The sequence below is a fragment of the Capra hircus genome, chromosome 13 (genome assembly GCF_001704415.2).
Source record: "Capra hircus breed San Clemente chromosome 13, ASM170441v1, whole genome shotgun sequence".
NCBI classification, from domain to species: domain Eukaryota; kingdom Metazoa; phylum Chordata; class Mammalia; order Artiodactyla; family Bovidae; genus Capra; species Capra hircus.
Window position 1 is genome coordinate 63,850,578 of NC_030820.1, and position 24,501 is coordinate 63,875,078.

The 24,501-nt window shown below is 58.0% G+C and overlaps 1 protein-coding gene and 1 non-coding gene across 2 annotated transcripts; both read left to right on the plus strand.

Annotated features, from left to right (window-relative positions):
* On the plus strand, positions 426–24,461 carry MYH7B (myosin heavy chain 7B). Its single transcript, XM_018057754.1, has 41 exons — positions 426–534; positions 1,792–1,898; positions 2,053–2,196; positions 2,684–2,840; positions 3,147–3,174; positions 4,441–4,537; positions 6,778–6,801; positions 6,955–7,047; positions 7,186–7,249; positions 8,408–8,506; positions 9,174–9,277; positions 9,365–9,503; positions 9,797–9,915; positions 10,008–10,157; positions 10,358–10,528; positions 11,647–11,826; positions 11,921–12,053; positions 12,138–12,214; positions 12,643–12,730; positions 12,896–13,013; positions 14,678–14,801; positions 14,903–15,039; positions 16,045–16,300; positions 17,278–17,520; positions 18,189–18,365; positions 18,454–18,599; positions 18,905–18,995; positions 19,072–19,461; positions 20,357–20,483; positions 20,574–20,692; positions 20,784–20,980; positions 21,073–21,422; positions 21,591–21,715; positions 21,814–21,929; positions 22,385–22,781; positions 22,875–23,000; positions 23,085–23,255; positions 23,355–23,459; positions 23,542–23,637; positions 24,103–24,240; positions 24,316–24,461. Exons 1-41 carry the CDS (start codon positions 444–446, stop codon positions 24,325–24,327), a joined length of 5,826 nt encoding a protein of 1,941 aa, XP_017913243.1. The 5' UTR covers positions 426–443; the 3' UTR covers positions 24,328–24,461.
* MIR499 (microRNA 499) lies at positions 12,282–12,401 on the plus strand. The gene has a single exon (NR_129772.1). It is a non-coding gene; the product is annotated as a microRNA 499 (primary transcript).

Below are 24,501 nucleotides of genomic sequence, written 5' to 3' on the forward strand. Positions count from 1 at the left end.
TTGTGTCCTGTGGCCAGGCTGGGGGGGCTGTGACACGTGGAGATTGCTGACATAGCTCTCCTCCGCTGACCTTGACGGCAGCAATAAAAGGGGGAGCCCAGCTCCCAGCCCTCACCGTGGTGCCGAGGTGGGTGATCAGGGCTGGAGTGGGAGCCCAAGGGGGGGCAGACAGGCTGGTGGGTGAGGGTGCTTGTGGGTTGGCACAAGTCTCTCCATTTCTGTGGGAGAGGATGCTCTGGTGTCTGAGAGGGTGTGTGCATGTGTTGGGGGCTTACCAAAGAATCACCTACTATCAGGTCTTGTGGGTTGGTTGATCGCACCCCAGTTTGGGGCCCCTGCCCTCAGTCCCCTCTCCGTGCCATCTTCCAGTGCCTGCTGCCTTGGACCACCTTGAACCTCCAAGATCTCGGCTGCTGCACCCTCTGCCTCTCAGTGCCACTACCATGGTGGATGTGAGTGAACTTGGGGAGTCTGCGCGCTACCTCCGCCAGGGCTACCACGAGCAGATGAAGGTGCACACCGTCCTGTGGGATGGTAAGTGGGGGCAGAGGTGGGCAGAGCCACAGAGAAGCTCTTAAGGACTCAGAACAGGAGTGGGGAGGGGTGGCACTCCCCTCGGGTCTGAAGGAGCCCTCTGGCCTGACAGCTTTAGCCCCAAGAAGAAAATCCCAGGGACTTAGTGTACCTCACTTGTGTGCCTGTGAGCAAGCCTTGGTTTGCTCCTCTGTAAAATGGGACAGTATCGCCTGCCTCCTGTGACTGCAGTCTGCGGCCGGAGCCTGAGGCTTCTGAGACGAGAGTGACTGGTATGTGTGCAGGCTGCCTCCACGTGTCCATAAAACCTGTGCTGGAGTTATTTTTAGTGCTTTCCCTAGAGCCAAACCCTCTGTTTATTAGGGACAGGAATAAAGGCGACTATTTATGACCCGGTTTGCTCATAGGACAATAATAACAATATGCAATGTGTATCAAGCGCTTATTGTGCGCCAGGCCCAGAGCAGATGACTTTCCATGCATCATTGCAACAACTTGGGGAGTTGGTGACCAGGGCCAGGGCCAGCTTCATGGGTGTGCGACCTCTGCAGCTGCACTGGGGGCGTTTTACTCTTTGCTATCACCATCTTGAAATTTTAAATGATTTCTTAACAAGAGGACTTGCATTTTAACACTGGAGCCTGCAAGTTATGTAGTTGGTCCTAAGGTACTTGGCTAGTAGGTGACAGGATACCTGAGTCTTTCACTTTCATGATGCCTTTAACTACCATGAAATATGGGCTCCCTGGAGCTCTGGGACCAGCTGCCTGGGCAGGAAGGAGCATAAGACAGACTTACAAGGTGCAGGGCTTGAGTCTTGGGTGAAACAGGGGAGACAGAACTCACTAATATTAAGTGCCTGATACTGAGGGTTGCTCCAGAGGAGAACTAAGGCGATGCTCACCATGTGCTGCCTTTGAGGGACAGGCCCAGAGAGAATGAGGGATTTTCCACAGGTCGCAGGGCAAATACAAGAGAAGCATGCATCTGAACTGAAGTGTAATCCAGGGCTGTGGGGGACCCTTACTTCAGTCAGGGGATCCTTTGAGGAGATCTCTAGGGAAACCTCCCAGTGCTTGCTGCCTTTTCAGGAAACAGGGTCTGGAGGGATCTTTCCTGGGTACTCCCGTGTCCTGATAGAGGGGCTCCTGGGAGGCACACAGCTCTAGGGACACGACAGGGGAACCCAGTTGGGCCCCCAACCCCTGGATGTGCATCAGCCTCTTTCAAAGCCCCAATGCTCTCCCGGAAACCCAGGGAAGAAGCGGGTCTGGGTACCTGATGAACAGGAGGCTTACGTGGAGGCTGAGGTCAAGTCGGAAGCCACTGGGGGCAGAGTCAACGTGGAGACCAAAGACCAGAAGGTTTGGCTCCCCCCTTTTCCTGGAATTAGCTCCTCTGCCTCCCCGACGTGTAGCTCCTGGAAGGCATGCTCTGGACGAAAGGGGGTCTGGGGGCGTACAGGGGTGAGAGGCTGAGGTCACTTGGTTCTCCCCCACGATATGGCCTTCCTGGCAGGTGCTGACGGTTCGCGAGGCTGAGCTGCAGCCCATGAACCCGCCGCGCTTCGATTTGCTGGAGGACATGGCCATGATGACGCACCTCAACGAGGCATCCGTACTGCACAACCTGCGCCAGCGTTATGCGCGCTGGATGATCTATGTGAGCCGGGAACCCAGGAGGGGCCACGGGTGGGAGGGGCTGTGCGTGGTGGGGGCGGGGCCGTAGCATCGGGGGCGGGGCTAGAACGAGAGCCACAGCTCGGCGGGGTCGGGACCGTGGGGAGGGCGCGGGGCTGTGTGCGGTGGGGGAGCAGGGCTAGAGGTAGGGTAGGGTGATGTCATGGGGCTGAGGGGGCGGGGCCACCGGATGGTGGGCGGAGCTGGAGGTGGGACAGGAGGTTTGGCTACGGGACTGTAGGGGCGGAGCGGCAGCCGCAGAGTCGCTGGGCAATGGGCTGTGGAGGTGGGGCCGCGGGCTGAGGGCAGGAGGGAGAGCTAGGGCGGGGCCAGGACGGCCACAGGGGTGTGGCGTCGCACCTTAAGCAGCTCATTTTGGGGAATTTTTGCAAAGATCATAGTTTCGCGAGGCTAGAGCTTGAGGACGGGAACTTGGCCTCCAATAACCCATCTATACTGTCTCTCCCCAGACATACTCGGGCCTCTTCTGTGTCACCATCAACCCCTACAAATGGCTCCCTGTCTATACAGCCTCCGTGGTAGCCGCTTACAAGGGAAAGCGCCGCTCGGAGGCCCCGCCCCACATATACGCGGTGGCGGATAACGCCTACAATGACATGCTGCGCAGTAAGGGCTGCCTTGACTCCTCTCCCTGAGTCCTCTCTCTCTCCTGAGACCCCTCCCCCGGCTCCCGGATCCCCTTCCCTCCACTCGCAACTGCCCTGTTTTCCATCCCGCTGGATACTGAAGCATAGTCGTTCTGTCTCTTCAAGTGGGAGGTGGCCTGCCGTCTGAAGGTTCCCACCTGGTCCTTCCCATTTCTGGCTCTGGGTGGCGGAGGGGCTGTCCCAGCGCCAAGGATACCCCAGGTGTTCCACCTGTGGCTGGTCCCTCACTTTGGCTAACTTCTCTGTCTCCTCCCCTTTCTTCCAGACCGAGAGAACCAGTCCATGCTGATCACGTGAGTGTCGGGCTCTGGAGATGGGGTGGGAAATGCTGGCCATCTGGCAGGGAGGGAGTGGAACTAAAATCATTTCCCGAGATTGAATAATTGAATACAAAGTGCTAAGGGCAGGGGGTTTACCACCTAGAGCCAGTGTCCCAGGTGAGGCTAAATTATAGCGTTTTCTCTGTCCCTGCTCTGAGCAGATAAGTAGAAAAGGAATGCCAGACTGCTCACCCACCCTCATACCCGCTGTTCCTAGGGCTTGCAATCTTCTCTCACCTTGATCTTTTGGGGGTTCTGATTCTGGCTCAAGGAGAGGGGAGGAGATCCCCTTCCCTTTCCTCTTTATTGTTGTTATTGTTTAGTCGCTCAGTCATGTCTGACCCTGAGACCCCATGGACTGTAGCCCGTCACACTCCTCAGTCCATGGGATTTCCCAGGCAAGAATACTAGAGTGGGTTGCCATTTCCTCCTGCAGGAGATTTTCCTGACCCAGGGATTGAACCCATATCTCTTGCATTGCAGGAGTCTTCTTTACCACTGAGCCACCAAGAAAGCCCTTCCTCTTTATTACCAGCTTCTTATTTCTGAATCTTATTTATAACCCTTTGTTTGCCTCCTTGAGAAAGTGGTAGAATTCTTACATACCAAGTTTAGGTCCAGCCAAGCCAATATGGACATCGGTTGCACGTGAGTGGGTGAATGTGTGTGAGTGTGCAGCCTGCTGGTTAAGAGTAAGGCCTTTGAGACCAGAAAGACCTGGATTCAAGTTCTCATGGGTCCACTTCCTGCTGGTGCCCTTGGTCCTCTGAATCTCATCAGTATAAAAAGGACGGTCCTGCTTACCTACTGCAGAGCTATAGGAGTCAGCTGGTGAATGTTTGCACCTGGCACCCAGCAGAAACAGCTACATGACCTCTCTGAGCCACATCCTCTTCTGTATCAAAAGAGGGTGATGATGGCGCCTGCCTTACAGGGTTCCTGAGGCTTCAATGAACCAGTTCAGGTGAAGCACTTGGCCCAGGGCCTGGCAGTAAGTTAGCGCTCAGTAAACAGTGGCATCATGTGTTTTGTCATCTCACTGGGATGATCTATGCTAGTTTGTTTTGTAAGCAATTCAACACCTCTGGGAGTTGACCCATCTCTGAGGAGTTTTGGGTTGGGGGGCTCCTGAGTTGGGAGCTGGCTGTGGGGAGGGTGCTGGGGAAGTAGGGTGCTGGGGGGTGGGAGGAATTAGAGTAGCCAGATAGACATTGGTGACTCATGTTTGTGTCGTCCAAGGGGAGAATCGGGGGCCGGTAAGACCGTTAACACCAAGCGGGTCATTCAGTACTTTGCCATCGTCGCTGCCCTGGGAGACGGGCCGGGCAAGAAGGCTGTAAGACTTGCCCACGCGGGCACTGCTCCCTGCTGCTTCTCACTGTTTTTCTTTTCTTTTTTTTTCTCCTTTTCTTCTTTTTTTTTAAAGTTGATTCCCCAGAGCCTCTAGCCCTGCCTGAGCCTCCCACCCTGGTGGCAGACTCTGGCCCGAGCAAGGCTTGACCAGAGAGGCTGCGGCCATTCTCTGTCAGGTGACGCAGTTCCAGGCTTGTCTCACTGTTCCCATCTGTAATGCAGAGGGGCGGGACCACATTGCTAGTCCTCAACATTTCATGTAATTTTTCCCTTTCATATTTTCACGACCTTCATATTTTCAAAGTTTACCAAGCAGGCTGTTTTTACCAAGAAGTAATAATCAGTTTCTTGGTTTTCATGCTCCAGTTACCTGCTGTCAATCAAACAAGGCAGGTTCAGCCAGAGCCAAGGGCACTTGGCCTTCTCAACAGTCAAGATTAAGGAGCAGTTTTGCACCCTATGATTTCTTTATGGTTTTTGAAATTTTCTGGAACAATGGGGGATCAGTATTTTGGGGTTTTTGTTTTCGAGGTGCAGTTTTCCTTCCTAGCCCTATGGCCAGCTGTTTAGAGATGTGTGGGCACCGCACACCGTCCCCCCGCCCCAAATGGGTTGACTTTTCTTTCCAGAAGCCTAAGGCCTCCACCCACCCAGCCCTCAATCCTGGTCTTGTTGAGCCTTGCTTTTATTCTGGGGCATTTTTCTTCCTTCTTTTTCTTACCTTTTTTTTCCATTTAAAGTTTTTTATTTTCCTTTTTCTTTTTGCCTTTTCCTGTTTTCCCATTTGATTTTCTTGTGTTTTTTTTTTTTTTTTTTTTTTTTTTCAGTTTTGGTTTTTTGTTGTGGTGGTGGTTGTTTTTCTTGTTTGGTTTTGTTTTTGCTGTTGACTTTTTTGGTACTCTTTCCTCCCTCCCCTCCACCTCATTTTCCCAACTCCCAAAATGTCTCTGAAGATGCTACAGAAAGTTGGGGCTTGGTCCAGGAACGGGAATGGAGGGCGGGAGCTGACAGGGATACAGCCAGAATGGGTGAGTCTAGGGGGCACCTGGGCAGAAAGGAGCCCTGCATCATGGATTTGAGGTTTAGGGGAGCTGTCAGGCAAGGGAGGTAGAGAGAAAGGCTGGCCCACAGGGGCCATGGGTGTTGTAGCTTAAAAACCCTATCAACCTGCCTCCCCTCTGCCCCAAATTTGATCACATCTATCAGAAGGAGCCCTGTTCAAAAGCCCTGAAGCTGAGTGTGTGGGGTGGAGCTCAGGGGAGGGCTCCTGCCATCTCTCTCCTGCTCTTGTCTCCCCAGCAACAGCTCAGGGGGATTTTTAAGTCTTGGGCTCCCTGGAGGTGAGTGAATCACCAAAGACTCGTGGCATGGGACAGGTGGCATGGCACCTGTCACTCCAGAATCCATTCCTTCCTTTCCCACCTTTTTTTTCCCAGGCTGCTGGGATCCAGGGCAGGGAAGGGATAAAAGGGTAGATGAAGGGAAGATGAGGCTAGGAGAGCAAGTGGGGAGGAGTCCTTTGGTTTAGTAAGTCCCTCTAGATGAGAGATAGGTGGCTTTGGGCGTCATGGGAAGCAGGATGCCTCTGACTTACTGTGTCATCTTGAGAAGATCACTTTCCAGCTCTGAGTCTTAGGTTCCTTATTTGCAAACTAGGGCTAATAATATGCACCTGGCGGGGCTATTTTGAATAATACTCGATATATTGTTGTACAGTGAAAATGCATCCAATCATAATAGAAAGGAGAAGTGTGAAGAAGGGCCATCACAGAGGGGGGTCAAGGGTCAGAAGGTTTGGGCAGGAAGAGTCTCTTCTAGCCTCAGAGAATCAGGGAAGACTTCCTAGAGGAAGGGGCTTTTGAGTTGGGCTCTAAAGGGGAGTAGATTGTAGTCAGGAACCTCTGGGGCTTGGGGCAGTGTCAATTCTGGAGTTGTGGGAAATGAAGGGATATGGAGGAGGCCAGAGACAGAGCTTTGGGGCACTGTGGGTAGGGGACACCCACACACAGCTCCTGCCTCAAGCCCCTCCCTGACTAGAGCCCTGCCTGCTCCATTTCTTGCATTTCTCCATCTAACAGCCCATGGAGGGTCAGGCACAGGGAGTGGGGTGACATTTGGGTGACTAACGTTCACTGTCCTGCTAACCCACCCCACTCCCCCACTGCCACACTCCCGCCTGGTGAGACCTCACACCCTCTAACTTTGTCTTCCTTCTCCTCCCAGCAATTTCTGGCCACGAAGACCGGGGTAGGTATGGGGCTGGTATGAGTGGGGCAGGCAATTATTATGAAATCCTGGGGACCCTCCCTCCCCTTTCCCTTCCCCTTCCCAAGCAGAGGTGGTCTGGGATGGGCTAAGATCCAGGACCACGGGGTGAGAGACCCCTCATCCTGCCACCAGGGCACCCTCGAGGATCAGATCATCGAGGCTAACCCCGCTATGGAGGCTTTTGGCAATGCCAAGACCCTGCGCAATGACAACTCATCCCGCTTTGTGAGTGGCTTCAGTGGGAGACTGGGTGGGGTTGGGGCAGGAGGGTGGGGAGGCGGGGAGGCACAAGGTCTGGGGAGCCCTGGGTGGATGGAGCAGCACTGCCTGGGCCCCCAACTGAGGCTGCTCCTCTGCCCACAGGGCAAGTTCATCCGCATTCACTTTGGTCCCTCTGGGAAGCTGGCATCTGCGGATATTGACAGCTGTGAGTTCAGAAAAGGGTGGGGAAGGAGGTGGATGGGAGAGGCCCAGGCCTGCACCTTCCCACTCAGATTGAGCAAGTCTCATCAAGTCCTTGGAGCTCCCACCTGCCCCAGATGCTGCTCTTTATCCCCAGGCCACTGCCCAACTCATGCCACCTCACCTCTCACCTGGAACTTACCCACTGCCTCCACATGGTCTCCCAGCCTCCATTCCTCTGCCTGATCTTCTTTCAGCCAGAGTGATCTTTTTTTGGCTACTAATCTGACCACATCGCATTCCTGCCTAAAAACTTTCTCCAGATCCCATCACCTTAAGATGGAGACTCACCCTTATTTGGCCAGTCAGGCTCCTTGTGATTGGCCCCTCCCCCTACCACAACCCCAGCCTTTTCTCTGACCCTCCATCCAGCAGACCTGTGCCCCTCCTGCCCAACCTCATCTCTGGACACCTTGAGACACTGTCCTTCCAGGAAGGTCTCCCCCAGTGTGTCTCTGCAGTCATCACCTATCCCTCCTGACCCAGTCTGGCTATGCAGACACTGGGTGCCCAGGTCACATGCACAGAGGGACTCCCCCGTGTTGACTGCTCCCCATCTTAGGATGCAGGGCCAGATCCTGACGGACAAGTGTAGGCAGGTGGTGATGGGAGGAAACGTCGTAATTTATACCCTGACGGGCCCGTGTGCAAACACACAGAGGCTCTGCTCTCTGCACACACTGGCACATCAGCACGGCTCTGGGGGAAAGCAGTCTGTGGGTGGAGGAATGACAGCCTAGATAAAAGAACAGACAAACCGAGATCCACACACACGGGATTTCCCTGGTGGTCCAGTTAGGACAGTGAAGACTTGGCACTCGGTGCTGAGGGCCCGGGTTTAGCCCCTGGTCAGGGAGCTAAAATCCCACAAGTCATGTGGCCAAAAAAAAAGACCTCTACACAATCACTCACATTAATACATGCACACTGGTGTACAGACACCACATTCCCACACTGTGGCACATGTGCCAATGGAGAGACCTCCTGCAGCGCATGCTGGGTGGGTGGGGGGGGGCGGGGATGTGCAGACACCCTTGCCCCCAGCCGGCCCCTCCCCCCTGCTCCTCAGCCCTAGTGGGGTGACCCACTCGGGACAGTAGGCCAGCTCCTCCCTCTCCCCCAGATCTCCTGGAGAAGTCACGGGTGATCTTCCAGCTGCCCGGTGAGCGAGGCTACCACGTCTACTACCAGATCCTTTCAGGGAAGAAGCCAGAACTGCAGGGTGAGGGCCAGCAGCCCAACAGGATGGGAGTCAGAGCCTGCAGGTCTGGGTGGCAGTGGGGCTGCCCAGCCCTGTCCCGGGCCCCTTCAGACCAGGCCCTGGGCTGCCTGTTCCCCTGCTGTTCTGGAGTCTGTGACATCTCTTCTTCCCTAGCGACCCAGCACTCCTAGCCACCCACCCCCTTCCTGGGATTTCTGGCTCCTGCCAAGCCCTCCTCCTTGCGCTGGGGAACACTCCCCTCAGCACCGCTGCCCTGGCCAGGTTTTCTCTCCTGCTGTCCTGAGACTAGGGAGGGTCCCCCCAGCACCAAGCAGGCAGCAAGGGCTCCATCTGGGCCTGGCTCACCTCTCTTGCAAGCCCCTCAAGGGTAGAATCTGATCCTTCCTGTACCCGAGCACCCAGCACAGGGTCTGGGCCAGAGGGGTGGCCATGAGCAAGGGTCAAAAGGTGAGTGAGAGGTAGGGACTGTGGCTCTTTTCCCAGACTCATAAAGAAAGGGAAGCCTTGGGCATTGGAGTGGAGGAGAGAAACTCCGGGTACAAAATCTAGAGAGGGCCCTAGAGTCTCCTGCCGCGCGAGCCCCCAGGACCCACCACGCTGCGATCAGGAGAAGGAGGAGAGCTGGTGAACCCAGCCGACACCCCCTTCTTGGCCCCCTGTCCCCCAGACATGCTGCTTCTGTCTATGAACCCCTACGACTACCACTTCTGCAGCCAGGGCGTCATCACCGTGGACAACATGGATGACGGGGAGGAGCTCATGGCCACTGACGTACGTCTGGTGCAAGGGGAGCAGGTCTCTTGGCTCTGCTGGACCCTGAGGAGCCCAGAGATCTCTGAGTCTTCCCCTCCCCCGCAGCACGCCATGGACATCCTGGGCTTCAGCGTGGAGGAGAAGTGCGCCTGCTATAAGATCGTGGGGGCCCTCCTGCACTTCGGCAACATGAAATTCAAGCAGAAGCAGCGGGAGGAGCAGGCTGAGGCCGACGGCACTGAGAGTGAGGCGCCCTGACCCTGACCTGACCTGGTCATGCTCTTGACCCTGATCCCAACCCCCAGTCCGTGACCGTGATCCCTGAGCCTTGTCCGCAACCTTGGACCTCAGTCTGGCCCTGATTTGTAAACCGTGACTTCTCAACTCCAGCCCCTCCCCCTTCTGAGCTGTACAGTTTGCTGACCCTGAACTTGACCTCTCCCAACCTCCCTCTTCTAACCCTAAGTTGAGACCAGTAGAGCCCCCAAGAACCCCTATTCTTGGCCGCCTCCTCATCTCAGCTGTGTGTCCTGCCAGGTGCTGACAAGGCTGCCTACCTGATGGGGGTCAGCAGCGGGGACCTCCTCAAAGGCCTTCTGCACCCCCGAGTGCGTGTGGGGAATGAGTACGTGACCAAGGGTCAGAGTGTGGAGCAGGTGAGCTGCTGGCAGGCCGGGGCCCACCCTGGGATGGCTGGGGCAGGGTCCGCCTCTTGCCAGGTCCCAGCCCAGCCTCCCCATGACTCCAGGTGGTATTTGCCGTGGGGGCTCTGGCCAAGGCCACCTATGACCGGCTGTTCCGATGGCTGGTGTCTCGGATCAACCAGACGCTGGACACCAAGCTGCCCCGTCAGTTCTTCATCGGCGTCCTGGACATTGCGGGTTTTGAGATCTTTGAGGTAGGGGCAGGCCCACGGCCCCAGGCGCTGTTCTCTCCCGGGTGGTCGACAGTTCTTCCGGGTGGAGGACCATGGGGGTGGGGGCAGGAGCCCTGGGGGGTCTGCCTGGAGGCAGGGTGTCCCACACATCCCTGTTCTCTGTGGGCCTCCATGTCCCCATCTACAAGGAGGCCGGCTGAGCCGGGCACTGCCCTCTACAGTTTAACAGCTTCGAACAGCTGTGTATCAACTTCACCAACGAGAAGCTGCAGCAGTTCTTCAACCAGCACATGTTCGTGCTGGAGCAGGAGGAGTACAAGCGGGAGGGCATTGACTGGGTCTTCATTGACTTCGGCCTGGACCTGCAGCCCTGCATCGACCTCATCGAGAAGGTGGGGCCCGGGGCCAGGTCACTCCGGCAAGGGAGTGCCTGTGTGCTTGTGTGTGAACGAGCGTGTGCAGGCATGCATGTGCGTGTGCATTGAAGTGAGCGTGTGTATATGAGCATGGCTGTGAGCGTGTGTGTGTAATGTGTATATGAACAGAAATGTATGCAGGTGTGTGACTAGGTGTGTTTGAGATTGAGTGTGATTGTGTGTTGGTGAGCAGGGCGCATGTGTGAGTATGCATCCCTGTTGCACTGCTGACAATAAGCCCTGGTGCAGACACAGTTTCATTGGACCCTCAGAACTGTCCAGAATTACAGGGCAGGGTAGGGTGTGTTTATTTGTTTATAAAACATTACACGTATTTTCCTATGGTACAAAGACTAAAGGAATGAAAAATCAAAGAAAAATGGAAAAATCAGAAATAAAGGGGAAAGAATATTTCCCCCAGTCCTACCACAACGTGCATCCTCTCCATCCTTTATCCTCGGCATCTCTTTTCTCTAATGGACACAGACTCACTTCTCATCCTACCTTTTCTCTGAAAGTGTATTCTGGGTGTGGTGCTTTGTTGAAGAAGACACAGTGGTTCACACAGCAGATGATGCCCATGCATTTCTGTAATCTCCTACCTGTGCACATTCAGGTGGTTGACAATTCTTTGCTATTATGGCAGCAATGAAAGTATTCGTGTCCCCATTTTGCAGGTTAGAAAACTGAGGCTTAGAGAGGTCTAAGGGCCCCTTAACCACTAAGTGAGGAGGCCAGAGTTTGACATCAACTGTGTTTTTTGACTGCACCATGTGGGAGAGTGTGAGACCACAGATGTCGGGGGTGTGTGGGTACAGGGGTGCTGGTTTGAATTTGCACATTTATAAGCAAAGAGAACAACTCAGGGCTGCGAATTGGTCAGAAGCAGGTTGAAAGCCAAGCCACAAACATTCTTTCTTAGAAGACAGGGCTCCTGGGTGCAGATCCATTCTGCCTCCCTCTGGGCAGATGGTGGCTGAGGTAGGGGGGTCTGGGGAAGCTCCCAGAAAGAGGGGCTCCAGGAATTGGGGGTCCAGTCCAACCTGGATGGACTGGCTTGATGGAGACCCTTCACGCTTGCGCCCTGTCCCCAGCCGCTGGGCATCCTGTCCATCCTGGAGGAGGAGTGCATGTTCCCCAAGGCCTCAGATGCCAGCTTCCGGGCCAAGCTCTATGATAACCATGCGGGGAAGTCGCCCAATTTCCAGCAGCCACGGCCTGACAAGAAGCGCAAGTACCAGGCCCACTTTGAGGTGGTCCACTATGCAGGCGTGGTAAGTGCCTGTTGAAACCCCAGCTCTTGACCTCTCTCCTTCCTTCCTGGGGTTCCCCCACCCCTTGGGTCAGTACCTGTCTGTTCTCTGGCAGGTGCCTTACAGCATTGTGGGCTGGCTGGAGAAAAACAAGGATCCACTGAATGAGACAGTGGTCCCCATCTTCCAGAAGTCGCAGAACAAGCTCTTGGCTACTCTTTACGAGAACTACGCTGGCTCCTGCTCTAGTGAGTACCAAGTGGTGCAAGTCTGCAGGGGACTCACAGAGGGATGTTCTCTGCCCTGAGTGACTGACCCCATGTCTGTCCTAGCCGAGCCCCCCAAGTCCGGGGTGAAAGAGAAGCGTAAGAAGGCAGCATCTTTCCAGACGGTGTCCCAGCTGCACAAGGTGAGGCCCCGTCTAGGCCCCGTGCAGGCCCCCACCCTGCCACCCCAACTCGGTCCTGGCTCCCTGCTCTGTCCCCTGCACCCGGGGCGGGCGGCTGTTAAGACTTGCAGTGATGTTTAACTCCTCTCCACGTGAACATCACAGCAAGTCTGTGCTGCTTCCCGTCCCCACGCTGCCTGGGCAGGGTTTAGGGGGGATGGGGTGGGAGCCACGGGGCCTGTGGGAGGGCTGAGGGAGAGGTTGGGGGGCCTGCCTGGTCAAATGGAAGAGGGCCAAGGGTCACAAGGGTCAAAGGGTGGCGCTGCAGAGACCCAGCACTGAGGCACCCAGTCCTTGGTGGGCTGGTCCATCCTTGACGGCCTGGTCCACTGCGGCTTCCAATCCTGCTTCTCTGCCCTCTTGTGCTTTCTCCCCTCTCCCTCCCCCAGGAGAACCTCAACAAGCTGATGACCAATCTGCGGGCCACACAGCCCCACTTTGTCCGTTGCATCGTCCCCAATGAGAACAAGACCCCAGGTAGTCACCCAGCGGGGGCTGGTTCCCCATGGGGGAACATGGGAGGGAGGGGACGGGGTGGACCAGAGCTGGGTCATCCCTTTCCACAGGGCCTGTGCGGCCTCTAATTCATGAAGGTGTGTCCCCTGACCGCTGGTCTTTTCCTTTAACCTCTACTGTGCCCAGGGGTCATGGATGCCTTCCTGGTGCTGCACCAGTTGCGCTGCAATGGGGTGCTGGAGGGGATCCGGATCTGCCGACAGGGGTTCCCCAACAGGCTGCTCTACACTGACTTCCGGCAGCGGTGGGTGTCTCCTGGCCCCAGCCCTGGCTCCTCCTCAGCTCCCCCTGCCAGCCACCTTCCCTCTTACCTTCCTCCCGGGTGGAGGCAGAAGGCTGGGTGGGGTGGGAAGGGCACCGAGGAGGATGCAGGAGGGCTGGGGAGGGGGCTGGGGGGCATCCCAGTGGGAAATGCTAGTCGGTGAGACCTGAGGGAGTGGGTTTGGGAGAAGTGAACAGGCTCTGGGTAAATATTGCAGGTTCAGCCAGCAGGGTTTGCTAATGAACTGGAAGTGGAAAGAGAATGAAAAAGACAGGGGTGACTTCCAGATGTTTGGCCTATCAACTGGGGAGTTGGTGGTAGATTTACTAAGAAACCAAGACAGAATTTTAAACTTTTGGTGGTGGGGAGGTAGGTGGGCAGTGGATTGAACTCTCCTTGGAACATGTCAGATTTGAAATGTCTCCAGCAGGAAGCCCCAGAGGGAAGTCGGGCAGGCAGAGCCAGGTGTGGATTTGGGAGTTGAACGAGGGTTCACATGGACTGGGCTTTATGTAATGCCTGGCAACGAGTGCTTGGTCAGTGCTGTAGCCTCTCTGCCTTCCCCTTCTAGATTTGACTTCTGTCTGGCTGCAATTGTCCACGGGTCCCTCCCCCTTCAGAAGTAACTGGGGCCATCCACGCCGACCATTATACATGTGTGTCTGTAGAAATACGTTACACATGAGTGCACACACATGCATGAGCACACACGTATGAGCACACACATGCATGAGCACACACGTGAGAACACACACACATGTTCTGTTTTTTCCCTGTAACCATGTCTTGGGGATTGTTCCTTGTTAATAGACATAAGTCTGCATCATCACCCTTTTTTAAAAAAATTGAAACTATTTTTCTAGAGTAGTTTAAGGTTTGCAGCAGAATTGAGGGGAAGGTACAGGAAATTCCCCACAGTCCTGCTGCCCCCGCACATGCACAGCCTCCCCCGTTGTCAATGAACCCCACCAGAGTGGGGCATCTGTTACGGTGGCGTGATAATCACTAAGTGTCTATAGTCACCATTACAGTCCACTCTCGGTATTGTGCCTTCTAGGACTTTGGATAAATGTAATGACAAGTGGCATCATCCATTTTGTTATGGAGTGAAGTATTCTGTAATCTAGGGACCTGTGCTTTGTAATCAGTCCCTTAGTGAGGGGCCTTTTGTGTTTCCAGGGTTTTGCCTTCACTGTGTGGTCACCACAATCTGACCCACACGGCCCTGTACACACGTGCAAGTGTGTCCTTTTAGAAGTGGGCATGCCGGAACCCTTGCTCTTGTTGATCACAATTCTCTCCCAATGCTTCTTCAGTTTGTGATAGGCTGTAACACATCACCTTCTTTACTTTTTTATTGCCTTCTCAAAAAACTGATAAAGTATTAAAAATTATAAGTTAAAAATTGTAACAGTGCCATAGGCCTTCTGTAAATACTGCCACCTCTTAAAGAACTACTGAAGCCGTTTAAATATTACCTGAGCTTTTAAAGCAGAGTATGCCCACTCCCCCAGTATCACGAGGCTGTCAAGTGTCACCTGCCAGCTTGTTCAGTGGAGCCTGAACAAGCCTCCGAGAGGCCAGCCTCTCCAGTCCTCTGTTCCCCACCCAGCACTCTCCTCACCAACCCTTCCCCACCCCCTCAGGTACCGCATCCTGAACCCCAGCGCCATCCCGGACGACACCTTCATGGACAGCAGGAAGGCTACAGAGAAGTTGCTGGGCTCGCTGGACATCGACCACACGCAGTACCAGTTTGGCCATACCAAGGTCGGGGCACAAGGGAGTTAGGGTCCTGACCCAGTGTGGGCACGCACTCTGCAGGGGGTCATGCAGACGATTGAGGGTTATGCCTACCATGCCCACCCCAGGTGTTCTTCAAGGCTGGGCTCCTAGGCGTCTTGGAGGAGCTTCGCGACCAGCGTCTGGCCAAGGTCCTGACACTGCTGCAGGCGCGGAGCCGGGGCCGCCTGATGCGCCTGGAGTACCAGCGCCTGCTTGGAGGCAGGTGGGTGGGGGCAGGGGGGTGGGACACAGGGTTGGGGGTCAGCCACTGTCCCCCAGCTCACAGAACTTCTAGGCTCTCTGAACCTGGTCATACTGTCCTGTGGGTCAGATTTTGCGTACGGCTGGTTGAGTGTCTCCGAAGGGGCAAGGCTCTGCTGTGTGCCCATTAGCCCCCAGCTACCTGCCACTTCCTCCCCTCAGAAGGTGGGGAAGGAGAGTCCATCTCTATTCCAGGCCATCCCAGAGTGTGGTCCAGAGTGGGAATAAGGGCATCTCGTGTTTTCTCAGAGTCTTATGTGCCAAGCCCTGGGCAAGATATTTTGTTTGAATGTATCTTGGTTACGGATGGACTTCTCAGGTGTCCCTGGTAAAGAATCCGCCTGCCAGTGCAGGAGATGCAGGAGACACGGGTTTAGTCCCTGGGTTGGGAAGACCCCCTGGAGAAGGAAATGGCAACCCACTCCAGTATTCTTGCCTGGAGAACCCCCTGGACAGAGGAGCCTGGTAGGCCACAGTCTGTGGGGTCACAAAGAGTCGGAATAGGCTGAGCACACATGCAAAGTACAGGACAGTCCTAAAAGGCAGATGACCATCTCTGCTCACCAGATGGGTGTCTGAGCCGAGAGAGAGCCGTCAGCTGGCTCATGGGGGAAGATGGGAGGCTGGGATGGGAGTCCAGACTGTCCGACCTTATATGACAGTCAGTGGCTTAACCACCCCTGGTGTCGTCTTCAGAACCTTTGCAGGGACCACCAGGCCATTCAGGGTTTGTGAGTCCCAGCCCTGGAGGCAGACCTGCATGCCCTGGGCCTCTCCCTCAACCTCGTCTGTAAAGCAGAGGATTAGGACCTATTTGAGAGGCTATGGGGAAGGTTAACGCCATCGACCACACACTGAAGTGCTTAGTGCAATGTCCAGCCCAGGGGAGGTGCTCAGGAGCATCGGGGCTATTGCTATGAAGGGGCAGCTGTGAATCTGCTGACCTCCTGCGGTCACTTCTCCCCAGGGATGCCCTGTTCACCATCCAGTGGAACATCCGTGCCTTCAACGCTGTCAAGAATTGGTCATGGATGAAGCTCTTTTTCAAGATGAAGCCACTGCTCCGCTCGGCGCAGGCTGAGGAGGAGCTGGCAGCCCTGCGGGCAGAGCTGCGGGGGCTGCGGGGGGCCCTGGCCACCGCTGAGGCCAAGCGCCAGGAGCTGGAGGAGACGCACGTCAGCGTCACCCAGGAGAAGAACGACCTGGCCCTGCAGCTTCAGGCGGTAAGGGGGGAGGGGCGGGTTTTCTTTCTGTGACCTGGTACCCCCACCCCCAGGCATCCTCAGGGAACCCCAGGCTGCTCCGAGGAAATAGCACAGGCAGACCCACCACGCCTCCTGCCCCTTGCCCGGCCAAGGCCAACCTGGCCTGTGCTGGGTGCTCAGGCTTTACCTGGGTCCTTTTTGCTAATCTGGAGGCTCACGGGCTCATACCTGCGTGCGGCCTCCTCGTACTCAACCTCCTTACCCAGTCTGTGCATGTGCCCCAGTGCTCCCACACCCTGGGCCCCCATGGCTTCCTGCTAAAGCCTCCGTGGAGCCCCATCTCCCCAGCTCTCTCCTCTGCTCCCTCCCTGAGACAGTGCCAGGCTCCCTTCTCTGGTTAAGGGCCACGGGAACCCAGGCAGCAGGTAACAGTAACAACCAGAGGGCACAGATCAAGGGTCCAGATCCTCCCCCAAGTCCATGCAGCCTTTCCTTCCTTCGGCAAATACCTTGAGGGTCAGGCCCCACAGAAGCTCTGGAGATACACTGGTGGGGAGACAGACGGGCCTGTGCTCACAAACCCACCCGCTAGAGCAGGAGATGGTTATCCGGTCAGGTGGTGAGGAAACAGCACGGTGGCTGAGAACCTGAGCCCTCCGTGGCCCCGCAGGGCCCTCCCCAGCCCGACTTCAGTGAGGGCGGACCTGGCCGTTGGCTGCTCTTCTTGAGCCCTTGTTTGGGTCTTTCTCTGGGTCGCCCCGCAGCCTAAGGTTCCCCTCTTGTCCCCCAGTCCATCCCTCCACTTGTGCCCTCATTCCACCACACCTGCTTGGCTTCAGGGCCCAGAACAGGTCATTGGCATGGCATTCCTTGATCCCAGAACCCAACTGAACCTGTGTCAGGCCTTGGCACGGACAAATGAGCTTTCTGTCCAGGACCTGGCCTGGGGTCCCTCGGCTGTCCTGACTCTGTGCCATTCCCGTGTCCCCCTCCAGGAGCAGGAAAACCTGGCGGATGCCGAGGAGCGCTGCCACTTGCTCATCAAGTCCAAGGTGCAGCTGGAAGCGAAGGTGAAGGAGCTGAGCGAGCGGCTGGAGGACGAGGAGGAAGTGAACGCAGACCTGGCTGCCCGCCGCCGCAAGCTGGAGGACGAGTGCACGGAGCTCAAGAAGGACATTGATGACCTGGAGCTGACGCTGGCCAAGGCCGAGAAGGAGAAGCAAGCCACGGAGAATAAGGTGTGGGTGCAGGCCGGGGTGGGGTGGGGCAGAGCTGTGGGGCCAGGCACCTCCAAGTCCCACACCTGTGTGGCCCTGGGCAGGTCTCATCCTCTCTGTGAGCCTCAGTTTCCTCCTCTGTCAAATGGGGCTAATAGCAGCACTTCCCTAATTAGGGCAGGTGAGGATTCAGTGTTAACTAGTCTGTGCGAGCACTCGCCACTGAGCCTCACACATAGTAGGTGCTCAGCAGATGCTAGCGATCGTCATCCACCAGCTCCATGTGCCCCAGGTGCCTTCCCTCGTTGAACCCTCCCGAGAGCCCGTGTGGATCACACTCTGGGGGGACTGACTCCATTATACAGGAGGGGAAAGTGAGGCTCTGGAGAAGGGTGAGCTGCTTATTCAGGTTCTCACAGGTGCTCCCCGAGGAAACCAGGACTAGGGAACAGCTGCTTAAACACCCCTGAATCCCCAAATAGCTGACATCTGTTGATCTCTCAGTGCCGGCCAGACACTGGGGAAGGGCTCAGTAATCCCTCGAGGAGGAAGCTACAACCATCCCTGAAGGATAAAGAAATTGAGGCTCGGAATGAACTGACTCACCTGAGGTTCCTTGGCTGGAAGGGGCAGCTGCTCAGGGCAGAATTGGGGGAGGCAGCCCCACGGTGACCTTGGCTCCAACACAGGTGAAGAATCTGACAGAGGAGATGGCGGCGCTGGATGAGTCTGTGGTCCGGCTGACCAAGGAGAAGAAGGCCTTGCAGGAGGCCCACCAGCAGGCCCTGGGCGACCTGCAGGCTGAGGAGGACCGTGTGAGCGCGCTGGCCAAGGCCAAGGTCCGGCTGGAGCAGCAGGTGGAAGACGTGAGTTGGGGCCACAGCAGGGGGCTGCACGGAGGGGCTGGGCTGGCCAGGACAGGGGGGAGCCCACCCACCCTATCCTGCCCCACAGCTGGAATGCTCCTTGGAGCAAGAGAAGAAGCTGCGCATGGACACGGAGCGGGCCAAACGCAAGCTCGAGGGGGACCTGAAGCTGACGCAGGAGTCGGTGGCAGACGCTGCCCAGGACAAGCAACAGCTGGAGGAGAAGCTCAAGAAGTAAGTGTGAGGAGGACCCAGGCCCGCCCTCCTGGGCACGGGGGCCTCCTGAGCCTGCAGCCCGCCTCTCGTCGCCCCCGGGACTCTAGTCAGTGTTGCAGCACAGCAGAGGTTGAACCGTAGGGTGAAGGGGGCTCACCTAGGGCCAGGCTCTAGGGCCAGGGCTTGAGAGGGAACACCGGGGAGGTCTTGAGGGCTACTCCAGGCACAGTGCCAGCGTGTGTGCTGGGGGCGGTACCCAGGGGCCCCAGGCAGGTGGGCAGCAGTTAGGACCTGGGCCAGCTCATGCCCACCCTCTCCTCCAGGAAGGACTCTGAGCTGAGTCAGCTGAACCTGCGGGTGGAGGATGAGCAGCTCCTCGGAGCCCAGCTGCAGAAGAAGATCAAGGAGCTGCAGGTGCGTGAGGGACAGAGGTGGGCAAGGACCAGGTCAGGGGCCCATGGAGGTGACCCTGCTGCCTGCCTGTCCCCAGGCTCGGGCCGAGGAGCTGGAAGAGGAGCTGGAGGCCGAGCGGGCGGCTCGGGCCCGTGTGGAGAAGCAGCGGGCAGAGGCGGCCCGGGAGCTGGAGGAGCTGAGCGAGCGGCTGGAGGAGGCAGGCGGTGCATCGGCCGGGCAGCGCGAGGGCTGCCGGAAGCGCGAAGCCGAGCTGGGCCGGCTGCGGCGGGAGCTGGAGGAGGCGGCCCTGCGGCACGAGGCCACGGTGTCGGCCCTGCGGCGCAAGCAGGCAGACAGTGCGGCCGAGCTGGGCGAGCAGGTGGACAGCCTGCAGCGGGTGCGGCAGAAGCTGGAAAAGGAGAAGAGTGAGCTCCGCATGGAGGTGGACGATCTGAGTGCCAACGTGGAGACCCTGGCCCGTGGCAAGGTGTCAGCCTCCTTCCTGACCCCAACCTCTGACCTGCCACTAGCAGCCCACCCTCACCGAACCCCTCCCGACTGCAGCAGCTGACCCCACCCTCTGAGCCCCGAGCACCCCCTGCCTATCTGACACCACACTAGTGCTGACCCTGCATCTGATCCTGATCCCCGGCCCATTCACCCGGCACCCAGCCTGAAACCCCCACCAGTTCTGACCTCAAACCCTACCTCCTAAACTCTGTGCCCTGATGCCAGAGGATTTTGACCCAGTATCCAATTCCAACTTCTCAGTCTTTGACCTTTGAATTCTGACCTCATCCCTATCCTGTTTGGGCCTCCCTGGTGGCTCAGATGGTAAATAATCTGCCTGCAGTGCAGGAGACCTGGGTTTGATCCCTGGGTCGGGAAGATCCCCTAGAGAAGGGAATGGCAACCCAGTCCAGTATTCTTGCCTTAAGAATTCCATGGACAGAGGAGCCTGGTGGTCTACAGTCCATGGGGTCACAAAGAATTGGACATGACTGAGCAAATAACACAGACCTGTCCTGACTGTTCTTGTCCTGAATCCCAGCACCCAACCCTGACCCCTGACCTTTGTACCACCTAATCTTAACATCTGACCTGTGACCTCTGTCCCCAGCTGACTTCAGACTCTGGTATCCTAACCTCATCTTGACCCACTGGCCTTCGGACTAGTTCAGCCTGCTCACTTCTGACACCCATGTTTTAAGCCATAGTCCAGCACTAGAATTTCTGACCCTGAACTTGGGGTTCTGTTCTCCCTTTGATTCCTGAGCACACGTCTAGCCTTCCAGTTCCTGGCTCCAGTCTCTCTGATTGGCAGCCCTAGATCCTGCCTTGTGAGTCTCTGACTTGTTCTGATCCCTGACCCCGGCTCCCAGGCCAGTGCTGAGAAGCTGTGCCGGGCATATGAGGATCAGCTGAGCGAGGCCAAGATCAAGGTGGAGGAGCTACAGCGGCAGCTGGCAGACGCGAGCACCCAGCGTGGGCGACTGCAAACCGAGAGTGGTGAGGGGCGGGGCTCGGCCGGGCCACGGCGGGGCCTCAGTGCTGCCCACCCGCCTTCACCTGACCTGCTGGCTCCCCTTTGGCCTGCAGGGGAGCTGAGCCGCTTGCTGGAGGAGAAGGAATCTCTGATTAGCCAGCTGAGCCGTGGGAAGGCCTTGGCCACCCAGAGCCTGGAGGAACTGCGGCGGCAGCTGGAGGAAGAGAGCAAGGTGGACCAGCCGTGGGCAGCCACAGAATGGCGGGGGCGGGGGCACAGGGCCACCGGCCGGCCCCACGCTGAGGTCACTGGGCTCTCTGCAGGCCAAGAGCGCACTGGCTCACGCCGTGCAGGCTCTGCGGCATGACTGTGACCTCCTGCGGGAGCAGCACGAGGAGGAGGCTGAGGCCCAGGCCGAGCTGCAGAGGCTGCTGTCCAAGGCCAACGCCGAGGTGGCCCAGTGGAGGAGCAATTACGAGGCAGATGCCATTCAGAGGACCGAGGAACTGGAGGAGGCCAAGTGAGTGCCCTGCTGGCCTGGCCAGCACCACCTCGGGGCGGGGTAGGGTCAGGGAGGATGCGGGGCTCATCCCATCTGCTCCCGGGGCCCAGAAAGAAGCTGGCGCTGCGACTGCAGGAGGCAGAGGAGGGGGTTGAGGCCGCTCACGCCAAGTGCTCATCGCTGGAGAAGGCCAAGCTGCGGCTGCAGACCGAGTCGGAGGACGTGACCCTGGAGCTGGAGCGGGCGACCTCTGCAGCCGCGGCGCTGGACAAGAAGCAGCGGCACTTGGAGCGGGCGCTGGAGGAGCGGCGGCGGCAGGAGGAGGAGATGCAGCGGGAGCTGGAGGCGGCCCAGAGGGAGGCCCGCAGCCTGGGCACTGAGCTCTTCCGGCTGCGGCACAGCCATGAGGAGGCGCTGGAGGCCCTGGAGACGCTCAGGCGGGAGAACAAGAACCTGCAGGGTATGGCCTGCCACGGGGTCAGAGCTGCCCTGGGGGTCACTGGGAGTTCCCTCCGAGTCACACAGGCAGGGTGCCCTGGCGGGGGCACCCTGGAATTACAGGGGGTGAAGTGATGTGGCTGCAGCATGGGTGGTGGGGTGGCCCCTCAGTGCCCTGTCCTCTCTGCAGAGGAGATCAGTGACCTCACAGACCAGGTCGGCCTCAGTGGGAAGAGCGTCCAGGAGCTGGAGAAAGCCAAGAAGGCGCTGGAAGGGGAGAAGAGCGAGCTCCAGGCAGCGCTGGAGGAGGCCGAGGTCAGGGGTGGGGCGACGCTGACCCGCTGGCTCCTCTGGCCTCCCCTCTCAACACACGTTCGTGGACCTCCTGGCTCATGGCTTGCTCTGTACCCCAGGGGGCCCTGGAGCTGGAGGAGACCAAAACCCTGCGGATCCAGCTGGAACTTTCCCAGGTCAAGGCCGAGGTGGACCGGAAGCTGGCGGAGAAAGACGAGGAGTGTACTAACCTGAGGTGCGGGGGGCTGGCCCTCCTCTCCAGGCTGACAGCCTCTCCCGTCCCAACCGCCTGAGAGCAGAGGGCAGGAGGTGTTGGCTGAGCCCCAGCACGCACGCGGATTGGCATGACACCTAGTCCCCCACCCCAGGACTTTTTTTGGGGGGAGGAGTAGGTTATTGTCCAAAGTTCAGAGGTAAACCGAGGAGAGGCCAGAGGACTTGCCCAAGGTTACACAGTAGAGGCAGAGCCAGGGCTCAGTCTGTGTCTGTCTGCTCCGGAGCCTCACTCTTGCCTGTGAAGCTGCTCTGATGGGCAACAGGCAGTCACGAGGGGCTTGAAACCAGGGAGAGACCGGTCACTTAGTTTGGTTTGCATCTCCAGCGTTCCTTTTGCGCCTGTCAGCAGGTGCGGTGCCCAGGCCCCTGCTCCTCACAGGTCACCACGCCTCCTTCCGTCCCTCCCAACCATAGGCGCAACCACCAGCGGGCAGTGGAGTCCCTGCAGGCCTCCCTGGATGCGGAGACTCGGGCCCGCAACGAGGCACTGCGGCTCAAAAAGAAGATGGAGGGTGACCTCAACGACCTGGAGCTGCAGCTGGGCCACGCCACCCGCCAGGCCACAGAGGCGCAGGCCGCCACGCGGCTGCTGCAGGCCCAGCTCAAGGAGGAGCAGGCGGGGCGGGACGAGGAGCAGCGGCTGGCTGCAGAGCTCCGTGAGCAGGCACAGGCCCTGGAGCGGCGGGCCGCCCTGCTGGCTGCGGAGCTGGAAGAGCTGCGAGCAGCCCTGGAGCAGGGCGAGCGCAGCCGGCGGCTAGCGGAGCAAGAGCTGCTGGAAGCCACCGAGCGTCTCAACCTCCTGCATTCGCAGGTGGGCACAGAGAGGGTCACCAGAGCGTGTGGGGCGGGGGCCTGCTTGGTGTGGGCCTGCAAGGCCCGACTCTAAAGCTCTGCTTCCCTGCAGAACACAGGTCTCCTGAACCAGAAAAAGAAGCTGGAGGTGGATTTGGCCCAGCTGAGTGGGGAAGTGGAGGAGGCCGCCCAGGAAAGGCGGGAAGCCGAGGAGAAGGCCAAAAAGGCCATCACTGATGTGAGGCTGGGCTGGGGCTGGGGGTGCCAGAGAAGAGTCCAAAGGGACCGTCACCTCCTGACCAGACTGCCGCCTCCCCCGCAGGCAGCCATGATGGCGGAGGAGCTGAAGAAGGAGCAGGACACAAGCACACACCTGGAACGGATGAAGAAGACTCTGGAGCAGACGGTGCGGGAGCTGCAGGCCCGGCTGGAGGAGGCAGAACAAGCCGCCCTCCGGGGCGGGAAGAAGCAGGTGCAGAAGCTGGAGGCCAAGGTGTGTGCGGCCCGCCTCCTCGCCTGCTGCCCTGGCGGGTGGGTCAGCCCTGGGGAGGGCAGGCCAGGGGCACCAGGCCCACTGGCTGGCTGCTTGCAGGTGCGGGAGCTGGAGGCCGAGCTGGACGCGGAGCAGAAGAAGCACGCGGAGGCCCTCAAAGGGGTGCGAAAGCACGAACGCCGGGTCAAGGAGCTCGCGTACCAGGTGGGTAACCAGGACCACCTCGAGGGGCGGCCCTAGAGCTGGCCTGCTCCGGGCAAGACCTGAATCCCCTTTGCCTGCCCAGGCTGAGGAGGACAGGAAGAACCTGGCTCGCATGCAGGACCTGGTGGACAAGCTGCAGAGTAAGGTCAAGAGCTACAAACGTCAGTTTGAAGAGGCGGTGAGTGCACGGGGGTCTGGGTCTTTGGGGCCTAGTACCAGTCAGGATGCTGGTGGTCACCTCACTTCTACAGCTGGCCCCAGCCAGTGAGGATGCCAGCAATGGTCAGGCCTGTTCCATCTCTGGGCTGTTTCCCCCATGGTGGCCTTGTGTGTTGGCTGGGACAGTGACCCCACTGCCCAGTGGGAAGAAAGACAAGTTTCTAACAGCTCCAGCAAGACACAAGACCTAGCTCTGTCTCTGAGGGACCTCTCTGCTTTCCTCTTCCAGGCAGGTCTGGCACCCAGGCACCTCTGGAACGAGTGACTCCATGCCCTTCCTTCCTGCTGTGGGGACTGGGGAGGGGTAGGGAGGGCCGTGGGCAGTGGTGGTGAACAGACTGGAGGACCAGGAGAAGCCGGCCCCTTCTGGGGCAGCTGACCATCTTAGTGGTCAGAGAGTGAGCAGGCCTGCCTGTGCCAACAGGAGCAGCAGGCCAACACTAACCTAGCCAAGTATCGAAAGGCCCAGCATGAGCTGGACGACGCAGAGGAGCGGGCAGACATGGCGGAAACCCAGGCCAACAAGCTGCGGGCACGCACCCGGGACGCCCTGGGCCCCAAGGTGAGGGGTGGTGTGGGGCACCTTCCCTGCCCTCTGCCCCGGGAGCCGCTCACTCAGGCACCCCTCTCCCTTTAGCACAAGGAATGATGCTGGAGCCCTGGGCTCTGAAGACGGACACCTGCTCTCTGCCCCACCCTGATCCTGGCTTCTCTTCATCACCTGCTGGAGCCTCGCCACCCCAAGCCCTACTCCACCCTGAATAAACCCTGTGGCTGCAGCTCTGACTGGGTTCCTGCTCATTCTTTGGGGTTCAGGAGGGGA